Raw genomic sequence first — 17426 nt, 5'->3', positions numbered from 1 at the left:
CTGTGCGCTCCCCTCTCTGCTGTGCTCCCCTTTCCACTGTGCTCTCCCCTGCCCACTGTGCTCTCACCTCCCCCCTGTGCACTCCCCTGTCCACTGTGTGCCCCCTCCTCACTATGCCCTCCCCTGCCTGCTGTGCTCTTCACTCCCCCCTACTCTCTGCCAGTTTCAACTCCAAGATGACAGTTTTTCCTCACTTATGCCCTTTCTGTGGGCTAGCACAGTGGTGCTTTTGCTCCAACAAGCTGGTGTTTGGGCCTGTGGGGAGCACAGCCGCCCAGGGCCCCCCACTGGTCATAGGGGTCAGAGGTAGGGCCCGGCAATGCTTTTAGAGCACAGAAGCTTACCTAGGGCTCCTTGGCCAGAGACCTGGGGAGAGACTCTATGGGCAGAGGGGCATGTTTAGTCTTCTTGGCAGGTACTGAAGCCAGGTTCCTCTTCTCAGCCACACAGGCAACATCAGCCCTTCAGATTGGCCCCCTGTGTAGGACATGGGATCTTAGATTGCATGAAGAGGGTTGTAGTCTCCAGGAATGAGGAGGTCCCCTGCTCCTGTGCCCTCTGCCCTGCTCTGCCTCTGCCTCTGAGGACCATGGTTCATTCTGAGTACCTCAGGGCAGGAGTGATGTCCAGAGGAGGGGGACTAGGCTAGGAAGGAAAGATTAGGCTGGACAAGAGAAGCCTTGAAGGATGAGGTAGCTGCCTTCAAGGAATAGATGAGAATGGATAGTATGGAGGAGAGGGGCCAGACCCAGAAGCAAGGGGGATGCGGGAGAGGCTGATGGAGGGTGGGGGTCCTACTAATGAGAATTGTCCCCAAGAACATCCAACTTACCCCTCGTGGAGGTCTCCAAGAAAAGACGGGGTGGGGAGGGTGGGGGGGTGGCACATTCTAGTCGCAGGAGGTTCCTTTTCAGCATGGGTTGGACACAACCCTCCCTTCCAAATCTGAACTTGGCCTAGCTCATCTTCCAAGCCCCAGGCTAGCCCAAAGGCACTGGCTTCCCTTGGGCCTGGGATCCTGGAACAGGAGAAAGGATTGACTTCAAAAGCTGGTCAGTCTTGCCCAGAGTTGGCCAAGGTTAGAAGACCTCCTGGAGCCCACTGCCCAGAAACTCCCTTAATCTTGGCAACTGTAGCTGATCTCCACTGAAAGTGGGCCCTGAACACCACCTTCAAAACCTCCCCATCGATGGTGACCAGCCTGCCAGAGCAGGGAGAGCCAAGAAGTGTGGAGGGGATAGATTCCCACTGTGGAGGAGACTTTAGAGTGGGTCTCTGGTGCCTGAGCTGCTATGGGGCCCAGGCACCAAGCAGAGACGTTGTCTTTAGCCCATACATCAGAATGGGGTGGGATCCCTCTGAAAACAGCCCCAGAGGAGTCCCAGGAATGTGCATGGTCCTGGCCTCAGGAAGGGCTAGATGAGATGCCTAGGAGGGAGGTCCCATGACTCTAAGCATTGTGGGAAAGTTGGGGGGTGGGGATAGGAGCAGGTGTTTGTCTAAGGTATCCAGGCCTTCAGGTGGAGGAGGGTGGGGTACAGGGCTACCTTAGAAGAGCTGTGATCAAGTCCCACCACTAGGCAGGGGAGGCTGAGTGTGGTTCACTACCAGCTTGGGCTTCTAGAGGAAAGGGGTGCTCTCTGGGTCAGCACCCAGCTCCTGTGCATGATCTTGTGTCCAGAAGGCAGGTTCCATTTGAGCTCCTCGAAGCCCTGGCACCTTGGGGAACCTCAGGGCCTCTAGCGCCAACTTGCCTCTGATCGCAGGCTGAAACTATAGCGAGGAGCACCTGGGAGCTGCCAGCATGAGCACGGCTTGCACACACTCCAAATTAAGCTGTACTTGCTCATGGCAGTGGAGCGGCAAATTGAGTTCTCATGGCATGTGTTGGGAATGAGGGGGGCTGGGCCTGATGAGCTGTAAAAGGCCAGGCGCATTTGTGGGCAGGGCCAAGTCTCCGATGCTCCAGAAGCGCCCCCCCCCCCCAGAGTCTCTGAGATGGCCCCACAGATGCCATTTACCTCCTCATGCTGGGCACTAGTGCAGAGAAAAGCCACTGCCTTGGAGCTCCCCTCAAGGCTGGTCCCCTCCTCTGTTAATGGGGTAGGGGCTGGAGCCCCCTCCATGTTCTCAGGATGTTTGGTTTGTCCCTCCCCCAGTGGCTGCCTTTACCCATGCCCCAATTCTGGGGCCTTCCCTCTGAGAGTCTTTCCAGCTACACTTTGTGTATCTTGTGTGGGCGTGGTATCAGCCCATTAGACTGGGAGCTCCATGAGGCCAGGGACTGATTTCACCTCTCCTTGTAACCCGGCACTTAGCCCAGTGCCTGCACATAGTAGGTGCGTCATCGATGTTTCTGGCTGGCTCTGTGCTTCACTGCCAGGGACATTCTGCCTGCATTTCTCAGGCACCTGGAGCCCCTTGGAGATGCCACAAAGTCAGATCCTTCCAGGAGCATTAGGCAGATGCTCAGCAGAACCAGGGGCAGGTTCTTTCTGCCCCTGTGGAGCCACAAGGATTCCAAGGTGTCCTTCCTACAGTAAGGTTTTCTCTTCTTCAAGGAGCCACCTTCCCCTGTACACCTTACAGCCAGTCCAGTCCTTCCTGGGGTGTACAGAGATGGCCCCTAGAGCAAGGTTCTCTGTGTGTTGGTTAGCAGCCATTTGCTATGCACCTACTATGTGCCAGCCACGCTGCTCTGGACACAAAAGGAGAACAGACCCTGTCCTCAGGGAGCTCCAAGTTAGCCAGGGGAGTCAGGCTATCCACATACAAGTAAATACAAAATTCAGTCAGAGACAATACAAGGTAATTTGGTAAGGAGTCGCCACTGGCACCTGGTGGGGTGAGGAAAAAATCAGGGGAGGCTTCATGGAAGAAGTGGCCCTAGTGGCTTTGATGGAAACGGGAGTCTAAGAGATGGAATTGAGGGAGGACAGCACTCCAGGCAGGGGGCATAGCCAAGGCAAAAGCAAGGTAATGGGAAATGGAGTTTCACATTGAAAGAGCAGCCAGAAGGCTGATGTGGCTGGGCTAGAATGTTTATAAAGGGATGTAGTGGATAGGAAGCCTGGAGAGGCAGGTCAGGATCTGGTCAGGAAGGGCGTTAGGTGTCCAGCACAGGAGCTTGGATTTTCCCTTAGAGACAGAGACAGAAGGGAGGCATTGGACTTTTAGGAAGATCACAGTGGTGGTTTTGTGGAAAATGGATAGCAGAGACAAGGGATTAGAGATGGAGAGTGGAGAGGTCCATCCAGAAGCTGTGGTGAGAGGTCCTGGGTGAGAGGCCAGGAAGGCCTGAGCTCGGGCAGTGGTCAAAAGAATGATTGAGCAAATGAATGAAAGTGTTGGTTAAGTGCTCACTGGGGTCAAGCACTGGCTGAATTCCTGGGGAAACATTAAAGAAACACAATCCTTGCCCCCTGCAGTTCACATTGGGGGTGGGCGGAAGTCATCACATGCAGGAAGATGGAAGGACAGCACCCCCCCTTCCCTCGGAGAAAGCCTGGGCTGATGCAACCTTCATTTCCATGAATAAAATGGTAGGGCTGCCTGATGGGTGTGGGGAGGAAAGGATGGAGGCAAGGTGTGGGAGAGGCAGCCAGGAGAGGGACTGAGGCCGGCGCCAGTGGCCTCAGAGTCATCAGTATAGCTGGGGACTGAAGCCATGGGAGCCGATGAGGTCATAAAGAGATGGAGTATAGAGAGAGCAGAGAAGAGGGGCCCGACCAGAGTCTTGTGGGAACAGCCACAACGACGGGCAGCAGATGGATGATGAGCCCACAAAGATGGAGGAGCAGCCAAAAAGGTAGAGAAATCAGGAGAGGGCAGGGTCCCAGAATCCCCAAGAAGAGAGTACTCGAGAGGGGGCAGTGAGCAGGGTCAAAATCAGCTTCGAGGTCAAGGAAGGAGGGAAGAAAGGATGGAAGAATGGATGGATGGATGGAGGGAGGGAGGGAGGGAGGGAGAGATGGAAGAATGGGTGGATAGATGGAAGAATGGATGGAGGGATGGAAGAATGGGTGGATAGATGGAAGAATGGATGGAGGGATGGAAGAATGGGTGGATGGATGGCTGTATGGAGGGAGGGAGGGAAGAATGGGTGGATGGAGGGATGGATGGATGAATGGATGGAGGGATGGAAGAATGGATGGATGGATGGAAAGATAAGTGAATGGACCATTTTTTAAGCATTCACCATGTGCCAGGCCCTGCACAAGCTCTAAGGGTATCAATATAAACGGAAGAGTCCCTGCACTCGAGGGGGGGGGCAGCGCATAAAGGGGAGCTAGAAATCCCAGGGTGTGTTTGTGTGAGAGAAAAGGCCTGTGGATGAGGCAATTAAGAGAGAGCTCAGGAATTTAGAGATGGGGCCATGCTTGCCCGCCCCCCTTTGCAGGACCCAGAGTAGAGAGCCAAACTGCCGAGTCCTGTAGACATGGACTTAGCTGGCAGGGTCAGTCCCGGGGCAACCTCTGCTCAGGACTTTATCTGCTCAATCCCTTCCCCTCCCCCCATGCAGATCAGGTTTCTGTGACAGGGGAGGGGGGTGGGGTGCTTGGCACCAGCAGCCCCTCGCCCTGCGCTGGCTGCTCAGAATTCTCTACTTTGGCAAAAATATTTTTTAGTGCCTGTAAATGACTAAGGGGAACAGGGTAGTGAAAAGAGCCCTGGATTAAGCATCTGAAGACCTGGGTTCAAATCTTGGTGCTGGCCTTTATTAGCTGGATGACTGTGAGCTAGTCTCTCCCCATTTCTTGCCTGGCTGGGGCTGGGCCCCTCCTGATCTGTCTTATTGTCCTAATCAAACACTTCTGGCAGATTTTGGCCTCCTGACAATCAGCACCTTCCCAGAGTAGGGGACTGGCCTGCCTTGGTAGGGAGGTAGGGAGCTCCCTGTCCCAGGACGTTGTCAGGCAGAAGCTGGACAAGGGACAGCTGTTTGTAGAGGAGGTCCTGTTTAGATGTGGTTTGGCTCTTCCAATGCTCTCAGGAACAAACAGGCTGAGGGCAGAAGGGGCTTGTCCACAGATGCTCAGGTAGTGGGTGACAGTGTCAGGATTCGAATGCAGGTGCTCTGACCCCCCCAGGCTGGCCGCTTTCTTCTTTCTGCCCTCAGGGTGTGGCCATGGGTGTGCAGGGGCATTCCTGGGGCCAGGGGGTCATGCCTGCCCACAAACCCCTGGCTCGTGAACCATCTCAGGGATGCTGTGGCTGCTGTCTCCAGTGTTGGGTTGGGGGTTGTTTCTTTTCCCCTTCTGGGCTCCTGGGCCCTCCACCTCGGGGCCCCTTGGCTTTCTGCCCTGTGCTGTCCAAGGTCTGAGCCTCCCCACTGGCTGGACAGCCCAGCCCTTTGGGCCAGTCACTGTGTCGTGAAGACCCCTTCCTGACCCCTGTTCCTGGGCCTCCTCCAGCTTCCTCAGGCTGCATTTCTTAGAGCCTCTGCTCTCTGAGAGCAAGGATGGTACTTTACCTTGCCATTCCCAGGGCCTAGTACACAGCAGGTACATAATAAAAGTGCCAAATCTAATTGTGGCTCAGTCTTAGGCTGGCTAAACAAAAGAGAGCAGATTTGCTGAACATGGGGTGGGTGGAAGTGAGTCTTGATGACATGAGATGAGGTGGGAAAGCTGTAGGGCTGGCTCAGAAAGCCCCTAGCCCAGAGAGGGAGGGGGAGGGGAGCAGCCCAGGGGCCTCAGATCCCACTAACAACAAAGTGTGCTGCCACTCGTGGGCCCCTGGGGTGGGGGCAGGCCCCTGAGGCCACCCAAGGCTCCAGCCCGGAGGTGGTAATTGTCTTCCCTTTGGTCTCCTTCCAGTTACCCATACAGTGAAGACTCAAGCCAGGGGAAGCAGTACATGAACACCCGGTGTCCGGCATGGTGTGACCGGATCCTGATGTCCCCGTCAGCCAAGGAGCTTATCCTGAGAGTGAGTACCAATGCCCCTTCCCTGGCAGCTCCCACTGTGGGACAAGGTGGGGTGGGGTGGGGTGGAACCCACATGATGGAGCCAGAGTGGACACACACACACTCTCCTACCCAGACACCCCTACACAGATACTGTGCACACTCACACTCACACACACACACACACACTCTCCTACCCAGACACGCCTACACACACTCACACTCACCCACACACATTCATGCACGCACACACACACTCATATACAGACACCCCTACACAGATACTCTGCACGCTCATACTCGCACACACAGACACACACTAACACATACACATAGACACCTGTGCCCAGACACACACTCACGCCCTTATCACTGAGCAGTGACAGAGGATGGAGAAGTGAATGGAGCATTTCTTAAACATTCATGGAGCTCCAGGCTCTGTGCAAGCACTTAAGGCATCAATACAGACAAACCAAGCCAGTCCCTGCCCTCAGAGTACACCCACATACACACATGTACACACACACACACACACACACACCCGATATACAGATACATACCAAATGTACATGCACACAGATACACACTCACTTGTTCCCAGACTCACACCACACACAAATACACACAGATGCCACACACATGCACCCGTGTGTGCACATCCACATACACACATGTACATACACACACGTACATACACACACACACCCCACCATGTCACCGTGGCTCACTCAGCCCCCTCCCTCAATGGGAGCTCTGGAGTGCAGGCCAGGGTCTCACCTGAGCCTGGAGCCCTACCCCTGCCTGGCATAGTTAGCTCAGTGACCCAATGGCTGATGTTGGTCAGAGCGCATTTGGGGGACGAGGGGAACTCAAAGCTCAGAGCTGTCTGCTGACAGGACCAAGTCCAGATGGAGTGGACAGTTTCTGAATGGGCCCAGAGACTCTGCTGGTCCTGGGAGCAGCTGCAGGAACTGCAGGCCCGCAGGGGCAGGGGGAGAGGGGCCTCCTTCACACGGGCCCTTGTCCTCTGGATCTGCTCCTCTCTGCTCTCAAATGAGAAGCCCACAAATGCCATGAAGCTGCACCTCAATCCAGCAGCAGAGCCCCAAGCTGGCCTGCATTTGAGGCCAGGGTCTTCACCAGCTCCCCTGAGGGCCCTGGGCACCCTTGGGAGTCCTTCCTAATCTGTAGAATAGGGGAAGAAGCAATCCCCCACCCCTGCCTCTGACTACCCCAGTGACCTTGGGCAAGTCACTTCCCCAAAACGTGTGCCTCAGTTTCCCCATCTGTAGTGCGGGGCTCCTGTGGGGAGCAGACAAGGGAGTGGTCCGATAAGCGCTGGAGGGAAAGGGCGGGGTGTGCAGTGCTTTTTTGCACCTCAGCCTGCGGTCTGTCTCTGTCTCTGCCTCTTCCTCTCTCCTCCCCAAGTGCACGGGTTGCGTCTCAGACTGGATGGCTGAGGAGGGGCCATCTCCCGAGCTCCCTGCCTTTCTTTAAAAGTTGCAAATGAGTCATTCTTTGGTGCTAAGGACGCTCTTCAGATAAAGCGTCATTTTTAGAAAATTGCTTAATGATGGAATGCAGTGAATTCTGGGAAATGCGCAGGTTTCCTGCTCTGTCTGCCAGGGCTGGTCAGGCCCCCACTTTAACCTGGAGGGAAATGTTTGTCGTGAAACCCTCCCAGAGAATCAATACCTGGATTGGTGTTGTCAGCTTCTACCTTGAAAAATCATAATTAAATCCTTTAATTCATCATGGACAGAGCAGTCTGACATCCAGGCACCCAGCGAGCAGATTTTCAGAAAGCATTTCAGAGCAGCAGTGTCCTGCCCGGAGGCAGCCTGGGGGCTGAGCTGCTAGGCTGGCATCCCCCCTTCTTCACTGCAGAACGCCCCTCCCCCGCAGACCTCCTCCTCCATCAGAAGGAGGCATTCTTTGGGACGTTTGGAGCAAAGCTGCCAGACTGGAGCATGATTCGATCCAGCCCCGAGCCTTTCCCTCTCTGGGCTCTAGCCTCCGAATCTGACAAGTCTTAGCACTGGTGTAGCCTCGGTCCTGTCCTAATCCCGGGCGGGGCGGGGGAGGGGGCTGCTGGGCCCCGATTAGCCCCCCGCACTACCTGGCTCGGCTCGGCCGCGCCCCTCCCTCGCCGTGCGCACGTGCGTCAGGCGTTCCAGATTGTACAGACACGGGGCCTCATCGATCATGCCACGCTCGGTTACCTCGCCATCATGTTACGTTCTGCTTGCTGGGCCCTAACACACCAAAGGTTGCCCGGTGCGCGGGAGCGGCGGCGATGCCTGAGAGCGCGCGGTAATGAATGCTCGCTGGAGTGGGCGCTGATTTGTTTATCTGTCGAAAGATTATGCAGTCGGAAACCCACCCTCCCGGCTGCCCTGCCTCGGTAAATTAGCAAGCTGCTTTTGACGAATGCGCCCCCCCCCCCACTCGCGTTGGTGGCGGCGTCGTGGGCCCGAGATATTGGAAGGTGCTCATGCGTGGCCCATGGAAGGTTGGCTTGTTCCACTCTAGGGCCCCGTCGAGTAACCCTGACCTTCAGCTCCACGACCGCATCAAAGATAATTCAGTTGTAACTTTCTTGTCCTAAATGCTGCTGTTTATACGCGTCAGACTTGACTGACCACACCTAGGACAAACCTCCAAAGCATCCTAAGGCTGACCTTCGCAAGACCGCCTGGACTCTGGAGTCCGAATGGTGGGAACCTGCGAGCTCGGCCAGCGGACCTTTCCAGATGCAATTAACGGGTACAAATTGCTTTGTGTAGCGGTATGAGAACTCCCTCCTTCCTGTGCCGACTTCGTGCCACAGGCTGTCAAAATCAGATTAAGGAGAGAAAACGACAAAAAGATGAGCCGCTTCAATTACACGAGCCAGGGTTTTATCATCCGTGAGATAGAAGAAAACAAAGCTTTTGAGAAGAAAGTTCAAACTTGAATGGAGTTTTGTTTCTTTTAAATCATAGTTTAGAATCCAACTCAGGTGTGCTGGTCTTGCCTAGCCCAGCAATACACCAAGCTTCCCAGCCCAGGCAGGCTATACACCTGTGACTCAGACCCTGGCTGGCCCTCTTCCCCACCCCCCAAGTCACATGCGTCATCTTTGTGAGGTCTGGATTGGGGAGAGCCTTGCCACTTCCACAGCTCACAGCAAGCAGAAAGGAGCTGGGGTGAGGGTGGGGGACTGAAAGCAGGTAGTTAATGGGCATCTGATGAGACCCAGGCCATTCTGAGATCCCCCAGGAGCAGTGTGGACCTCTTGGACTGCCTGGACTCCCTTGCAGTTTCACTGGGCCAGGCCCAGGAACTTGGACTGAGTCTCCAGGGCCTCAAAGCTGCCCAGAACCCTAGCCCACAGACAAGCCAGCAGGGGAGAGATCCTAATTAAAGGTTGACCCAGATTTTCTGTTGACCATTCACATCCATAAATAAGGTTTTAAAAATCACTTTAACTGTTCTATAAGGTAAGTCCCTAAATCTTTTGCTGGTGGGCCCTAAGATCCCACACCTACCTGGGGCAGGGGGCTCTCATTTTTTATTAAAGTCCCAACATGTTCAGGAGAATGAGGTGGGTGGAGTTACATCTCAGGCAGGGGGAGTAATCGTTCCCATGTTTGCTTCTGTTATCAATTCATTTATGAAGCTCCTATTACGTGACTGGTCCTGGCCTCTACTGAGGTTCGCCAGCAACGCCTTTGGTGTGGTAGAATAGAATCCTACCTCCTGCCTTGCTGGCTCCATGATAGAGATGTCCAGGGCAGAGTCAAGGCCAAAGAGATGGTGGCCCTGTCCAGAGGTGGGCACCTGCCAAGCTGGGCTTTGGGGGGCCTTCCTTGGGAAAGCATTCCTTAGAAGTGTGGCATGGCTGGTGTTTGCCTGAGCATGGGCCTTGTTCCAAAGGCCTTGGTGGTGACCTGGGCAACTCAGCAGCCCCAGCCATGGTAGGCCCACCATCTCTGTGACTGCTTTTGTCATGACTCAACTGCTGCTCCTCCAGACTGACCCACCCTTTCACCCTTTTGTCTTTTCCTAGTCTGAAAATGATGAGAAGATTGTGACCTATGACAACATTGGACCCAATGTCTGCATGGGAGATCACAAGGTATTTAAAATTGCCACCCACAAGGCTTGCGAATGCAGGCAGATGGGTGCCCACTCCAAGAAGGACATAGTCATCCCTCTTAGCTCTGTGTGGCTGAACTCCTAAAATTCTCTTTAAGGCCTGAGGTCCCAGGAGCCCGGGGGGGGGGGGGGGGGGGGGGGGGGGGGGGGGGGAGGGGTTGGGGTGGGTGGGGCTCACAGGTGGGAATGTTCCCTAGATGGCAGACCAACCACACAAGAGCATTTTCTAGAGGATTTTTATTCCCCCTTCCATAGGAATCCACATATTATTTGAATTGTGTTTGCTTGGGTCCAGTTTCTATATCGTCTCACAAACAGTGTTAGGTACGAGAGCAGTCTGTCTAGGCCTAAGCCCCAAGAATACCTTGTTAGGCCCCCCAGCCCCTGGCCTGAGGTGCTACCCAGTGAAATTCTCTCAGGACACAAGAACACACCTCCCAGATAACTTGTATGGAGCCATGAGATAAATAAAGCAGGCCAGCTTGTTCTCCTCCTCCTTCCAAACCCAGAGGCAATGGCACCCTTTTCTTCCTAGCGTCTTTATGAACAGCCCATCTGTAGCGTTGCCCAGTGCAAACAAGGGAGGTTTCATTAGAGGCCCTTTCTTTGCTTCCATCACATTATTGGTGAATTAACTGGGAATTCTCAAGTTGGGGCTTCCTCCCTCTGGATGTGGCAATGAGACCTTTGTTATGAAATAAAAGGTTGGTCTCTTCTCAGGCGGTCCTTTGGCTACTGAGATTAAACATTAACCATGAGGAGCCCCTTGTCCCGTAAGCCTGGGGTGGTGACCCCTCAGCCTCACCCCTGCTCTACCGATTGACAGGCCCCTGCCCCATTGGATTGGACTGGATTGGATGAGGGCCCTCCCCTGAGAGCTGGGTGGGAGGAGGGGAGGGCTGGCAGCGGTGCTGTAGCCAGGGTTCAGCTCCGAGCCAGTGGCTGGGCTCCCGCTCTCTGGCCATGGCTGGACCGGGCTCAGCCCGCACGGGCTCAGCTCACGCTCGGCCCTGATGGCTTCTCTTCTTCCTCCCCACTGCAGCCGGTGTTCCTGTCCTTCCGCATCGCTCCGGGGGCAGGTAAACCCAGTGCTCATATGCACAAGTGTTGTGTCGTGCAGTGACGTGTCGGTAAATATCCCTTTATTACATCCCCCTTTGCGATGCAGCCTTTCCTTCTGCGTGGGCTCTGGGCTGACACATGATCCTTCCCCAGCAGGGAGAAGATGCCAGCGGAACGAGAAGATCTTTCGGGAGACTGCCTTGTAGCCTGCCAGGAGGAGGAGGATAAGGATAAGGATAAGGATAAAGCAGTATACTGAAACCCATTCTATTTAACAGCTGTATTGATAAACAGTCCTGAGTGCCACCTTTGTAGACTGCTGGCCACACACTCTGCTTCGGCACCAGGACGCTGTCCAAGGAGATCCTCACATACCTCACTGTCTTGTGTGTTCCTGTGACGTCCAGTAGAAATGTGGAGTTTTTAAATAAGTCACAGTCCTGTTGCCAAAACGCTAATAGACTGCAGAAATAGTCTGCATCGTAGATTTCACCGTTTTCAACTCTTACCAATTGTTGGCCGATGTTGAGAAGGTACTTCTGCCTCCTTCGAGCCCGGGGGGGCGGCCGGCGATGGGTGTCTGTCCACTGGACTGTGTAGATAGATAGCAATACTTAGCGATGGCGCACTCTCGCCGCTGGCTTGGGAGCTCACCTTCTCGCTGACTCGGTGATTTTTACTGGTAGGCCTTGTGTTTCCCCAATTCCATGTTATTTACTCTACTGCCATGGTCCATGGTTTTTTTGAATCACACCGCAGCTGCTTTCCATTTTTATATATATATATATAAATATAAATATATATACTTTTTAAAAATAATTTATAAATCTTACCAAAACCTATGCTAAATAGACTTTCCAGTCTGAATGCCTGTGAGTGGCGTAGCTAACCCCTCATGTTGGAGCCCGAGGTTGATTTAGTTCCGTACATACCAGCCACCAGAACCTTTAGAATAAACCCCGTGCAGCCCTGTGCCCCTTGGTGTGTTAGAGAAGATGAGCCCCTCCCCTAGCCCTCATATGGTAATCACCCCCCTCCTCCTTCTGTGCCCCTTCAGGATGGAATGTGATGTGATAGCTAGGCTGGGTGGACAGGTGTCCCCTTTCCAAATTTTGTGACCCATTCCAAATGTCTTTCCTTTGTCACTGTCCTGGGTGCCAAGTAGTCTTGATGACAACAGTAACATTATGGAATAAATAAAAGCAACCTCATCTGCTTCAGGTAGAAACTGCTTCTCACTGTAGGTAGGTCTGAAGTTTCAGGAACCTACCAGCCCCTGCCCCTGCCCAAGGCAAACCACTCTGGACCGCCAGCCCATGAGCTCACCTTGTATCTCCAGAGGTCTCCTCTCCCCCACCTCCTTGGTCCCCCACCTCAGCTCGGTACAACATTCAAAGGCGATTAGCGAGTCTGTTGACGAAACACAAGCGTGGGTTTTATGGATTCCACGTCGAACACTACAGAGCTCACGGACTGGGGGCGGTCATTTGTGGGCAATGGATGGGGCAGAAATCACTACAATGCTGGTGTGTCTGTGTCCGCTGACAGGATTTGTTATATTGCTAGCACTGCCGGATTTGGGCGTACATGGCTCTGAAGGGGGAGAGAAGCCTCCGCCTGACCCGTGGCCAGCGTAGCGTGCTCTGCCGCCATTTCATTGCGGGTAATTTTCTTGATCGTGAATTTCACTTATGAAATAACTTGGAAGGCCTTGAGAAATGAGAACTCTGTTCTCAAGCAATAAAATGATCTTGGTGACAATGTTTGTTTCCGTATTTTGTTTTCTTGCTTACCCAGGAGGCCCAGACAAGGCAGGTGGCATTTCTTCCACCACTATTAAAAAGCAGCAGAGATCTGGCCTCTTTATGGCCAGACAGCTGATTTCAGAGGGGTCCCCGATTTTGAGGTTGGGTGAGAATGTTGTGGGCAGCCTGTAGGAGGCACACAGATTTCTATGGAAGAGGCCAAGTGCCCCAGGGTAACCCAAGGTACTGGGGACATGGCAAGGAGGGAGGGAGAAGAAGGGGAAACCATGGCTGTCCACGCTAGGGCCCCCCTCCCCACCATGGAGCCCCAGATACTTTGCAGACCCCTCTCCTTTGCTCCATCCCAGCAGCCCTGTATGGATCATTGGCAGGCATCACTGGGCCCACTTCAGGGCACATGGAACAGCCTCCTCTGGAAGCCAAGTCACCTGCTCAGGGCCCTCCTGTACCATGGCCTGACCATCAATGATGGGAAATCCTCTCATGGCCTCACCCCAAATAAACCTTTGATTTGGAGAGAAAGAGACTGCTAGGGCCCACATGAACCCCTAGGCATGTTGACAAAGACAAGAAGTAAACACAGACCTTCTTGGGGCAAAATCATCCTATTATTTCAATGCATCTCCAGCATGTTCCAAAGTGATACAATTAGGGGTAATTCCTGGTTTCAGAAATTCCCAGCTTTCTCTCTTGAGTGGGTACATGTCTATGTATCCTCCTTCCTTCAGAGGGACTGGGCATCTCCCATGACCTGCTCTACAAGAACCCTGGAGATGTAAGACCACCAGAGCATTGCTGTGGCACTGCCTAGCCAGTGAAGTCCGAGCACTCACAAGCTGCTTTGGCCAAAATAACTGTGCCTGGGAGGCCAGAGCTTCAACAAGCTGGACCACAGATAATCAGCCTATCACTGGGCCCAGATTGGTCACCCACTCCCTCCTGGAAGAACTACCAGGGCCAACTGCCCCTGAGAGAAGCAGCCTCTGAAGGCTCCTCTTCAGTGCCACCTTCCTCCCTTCTCCCCACTTCCATAGTCTGCTAGCCTCTGCTCCCTCCTTGGAGCCAGCATTCTGCCTAACCCCCAGAAGCCAGGCTGCCGGAGGACATGGGCAGGAGAGATGGGGGCTTCTCCCGGCTTCCCCAGGACTGGCTCCTAAGTGTTGAGTCCTTGGCCCTGAATGTGGGCCCGGGGCCTCAGAGCTGAGCAGGCTGCCCCAGTGTGTTCCAAAGGTAACATAGGGGTGAAAGCCAAGATTAATTTCTAAATGGATTCATTTCATCTTATGTGGATTCAGTGTGCCCGTGTGTGTGCTAGCACACACACACATGGTAATTAGCTAGCAGGCTAAAAGATGGGGTGTTTTCATCATCACATTGAAATAAATCAGCCCACAATGGGCTCCTGGGCAGGAGCAACAGTGGCTGTGGTGCCCAAGGCTCCATGTCACCAGGGTCTGAGACAGCTCCAGCTGCTGGGGACGGGTTGGGGGGGATGACACACATCACACAGGCAGAGGATTCTAAGAGTGGTAGGTGACCTTCGGGGTCAGGGAATCCCAATCCATCAGCCTGGAGCTGATGGTAACACCAAGGCCCCTACATTGAGTGACTGGCTTAAGGTCAGACACAGTGAATAGGTGGCCAGAACCCTGACTCTCAGGTGAACTAGCCTAGGTGACCCTTCTCTAGAAAGTGATGTGCCCTAAAGTTGGGCCCATTCAGGGGAGCAAACAAAGGTGGGGGGGAGGTTATTTTGAAAAATCTTGTCCCTTTCAACTTTCCCTTTCTAAAGTATAGAAAGTCATTTCAAATGACCTGCAAGAGAATCTGGAGATTTGCTCAGTTGGCTCTGGCCCTGCCCAAATCGGGAAGGCTCATCTTCCCGAGTTCAAATCCAGCCTTAGACACCAGCTGTAAGTTTGCGAAGTATAAGCCTCACCCATTCCTTACCTGGGGTTTGGGAAGTATAAGCTCACCACCCCCCGAACTCCCAGGGAAAATAATTGTGCCCCACCCAAAAGCTTTCCCCCATCCCCTCTCCTCCCCTCCTGCCCAAAACGGGAAAGGTTAGCCCTTCAAACCATTCCCTGGCACCAGAACCTCAGCCCAATAGGCTGGCTGTAGCCTGGGTTCTAATCTTGCCTCTCTACTTCTGTGACTATGGAAGCCACATCTTTCTTCTAGCCTTAGTTTCCTGGTCTGTGGAATAGAGATGATGATGTTGGTGCCACCTGCCCCCAGAGGGGCTGAGAGGCTCCAATGAGCCCTTGACAGATGGGACAGGGACCTGAGAATGTCCCCTGTGATGAGGATGGGCCCCATCCCAGGGGCCCCTGGGTGAATGGGACACAGGCAAGAAGGTAGGGGCAAGGAATGCCAGTTTGGCCCAGCTTTGCACCAAGTCACCACTACACTGGGCTGGGAAAAAGCTAGGAAAATGGGACGTGGGAAATCACAGTTGGAGAAAAAGTCAAGAGGTAAAATAGGAAAGAGAATGGCATGGCCCATGGTGGCACCCCATGTGTCTCAGGGACACAGAATGACATGGCCCATGGGGGCACCCCATGTGTCTCAGGGATGCCCTCCCAGCAAAGGTGGCCAGGAGCTTCTTTGCCCATTATAACCCAAGACCTTCCCCCTGGTGGCTCCTTCTGGGCCTCTTGGGGGAGACCACCTGCTAATGGGCCCTGCCCACCTCTCTCTTGGTTCGTGAATGTCCTTGAGGTCTTTTGACAAAACAAGTTATAACTCATCAACAATACACTTTGACAACCTCAAATTTGAGGGACCAGTCATCTGGTGATCTCAAAGCACTGACTGCCCACACCCCCACTTTAAACAATCTTTTTGTTAAATGAGTTCCATGCCTGCTACAGAGCCTTGGACAGAGTCAATGCTTAATAAAGGTCTGGTGTACCTAATCGATTAAGTTTCCTAATCAACATTAAATTAATATGCTAATATGTTGTTAGCTGTAGAGGGGAAAGGGAGGCAAAGCATTTTTGAAACCTCTCACTGGCTCCTCACACTCACCCTGGGAGTTAGGGAATGCAGTATGCATTCCCATTTTACAGATGAGAAAGTTAAGGCATGCCTCTCCCTTCATAGAGCTTTGGTGGCCAGCTCAGAGCACAAGCAGCTGGAGGCATTAAGTGATCTAGGGATGCTAAGGGCGTTGCATCTCCTGCCAAGCATGACTCCCAAAGGCGTTTGGTAAGTTTCTTTGGATGGGGCCAACACTCTGGCTTCATTCACATCATCCCTCTAAAGCCTGCAGCACAACCAAAGATAGAAGGCTGTAGCCAGCTTCTCTGCCTGCCCCCAGCCTCCAGGGACTTGGGCCAGAAGGCAGTGCTGGACCTGGAGTCTGGAAGTTGTTCCGTAGTTTCAGTCATGTCCAACTCTTTGTGACCCCATTTGGGGTTTTCTTGACAAAGTTTAGTTTCCTGGTCTGTGAAGTGATTGGCCATTTCCTTCCCTTGTTCATTTTACAGATGAGGGAACTGGAGAAAACAGGGTGAGGTGGCTTGCCCAGGTTCACACAGCTAGTAAGTGCCTGAGGCTGGATTTGAACTCAGGAAGATGAGCCTTCCCGACTTGAGGACTGTCACTCTATCCACTGTGCCACCTAGCTACCCCTGCAGTCAGGAAGACCTGAGCTGAAATCTGGCCTCAGACACTTCCTAGCTGTGTGACCTTGGGCAAATGAGTCACTTAACCCTGCTGGCCTCAGTTCCTCATCTGTAAAATGAGCTGGGGAAAGAAACAGCCAACCACTCCAGGATCTTTGCCAAGGAAACCCCGGATGGGGTCACAAAGCCAGACACGGCTGAACGAAAACAGTTCTGCCTGGACCACACCCACAGCTGGATGCTAGGCCTTCCTCAAAGCTTTTCTGAACTCACTCAGAGGTGAGGACCAGGCAGACTCCCCAATCCTGACAGGCCTCCTCTACCGGTCCCTGAACTAGTCACTGGGGCTAGACCAGCTACCCATCGGATTAGTCTACAAAAACAGAGAAGCCTCGGAGCAGAGAGGGGCCTTGGAGACCTGCTGGGACCTTCAGCACTGACCCCCACCCTCAAACACTGGACTCTCTCAAGGTCACACAGAACAGTCCAATTAAAGCCCAGTTCTCTGAAGCCCAGCCTTCTGAAAACTTTGGACAGAGAAGAGGCTCATTCAGAACTACAAGGCTGGCAATCCAATGGGATTCTTCTTTTCCTTTCACTTTAGTAGGGGGAGGGAAGGGAGCTAAGGACTACTGTCTTTTACAAAGTTCCTCCACCTCAGAGGACTGGGCTCCTGCATCCAGACTCTCTTGGCCTGTGGCCTTCCTGGGGAGCAGCCCTGCCACTAGCAGGACCCCTTCTCTGCAATGTAGTAGCCCTAGTATGGGAAGGGCAGGCTTGGGTGATAATGGCAGGATATTCTGAGAGACTCTGGGGGTAGGGAGGGGTGTTAGGTTCAACAGGGGCCACAGAAAATGGAACCCTAGACTGTTGGGGCACTGAACTCCTGACAGGATCCCCTCTCCCTCAACAGTCTG

At 53.5% G+C, this 17426-nt stretch overlaps 1 protein-coding gene across 4 annotated transcripts in view; it reads left to right on the top strand.

Annotated features, from left to right (window-relative positions):
* INPP5A (inositol polyphosphate-5-phosphatase A) overlaps window positions 1-12872 on the top strand; it is a 248472-nt gene extending 235600 nt beyond the window's left edge. For 3 of the 4 annotated variants that reach the window (XM_036736924.1, XM_036736927.1, XM_036736926.1), the window contains 4 exons: window positions 5820-5931; window positions 9961-10029; window positions 11092-11179; window positions 11265-12872. In XM_036736924.1, coding sequence (XP_036592819.1) covers window positions 5820-5931; window positions 9961-10029; window positions 11092-11172 — 262 coding nt within the window. In that variant the 3' untranslated portion in view covers window positions 11173-11179; window positions 11265-12872. The remainder of the gene's footprint in view (window positions 1-5819; window positions 5932-9960; window positions 10030-11091; window positions 11180-11264) is intronic. The other variant, XM_036736925.1, reaches the window with a different exon arrangement.
* The last annotated feature ends 4554 nt before the right edge of the window (window positions 12873-17426 follow it).

Source organism: Trichosurus vulpecula, chromosome 8 (assembly GCF_011100635.1).
Source record: "Trichosurus vulpecula isolate mTriVul1 chromosome 8, mTriVul1.pri, whole genome shotgun sequence".
In the NCBI taxonomy this organism is placed as follows: domain Eukaryota; kingdom Metazoa; phylum Chordata; class Mammalia; order Diprotodontia; family Phalangeridae; genus Trichosurus; species Trichosurus vulpecula.
Note: the sequence above shows the minus strand (reverse complement) of the source record. Positions and strands in the feature narration are given on the sequence as shown.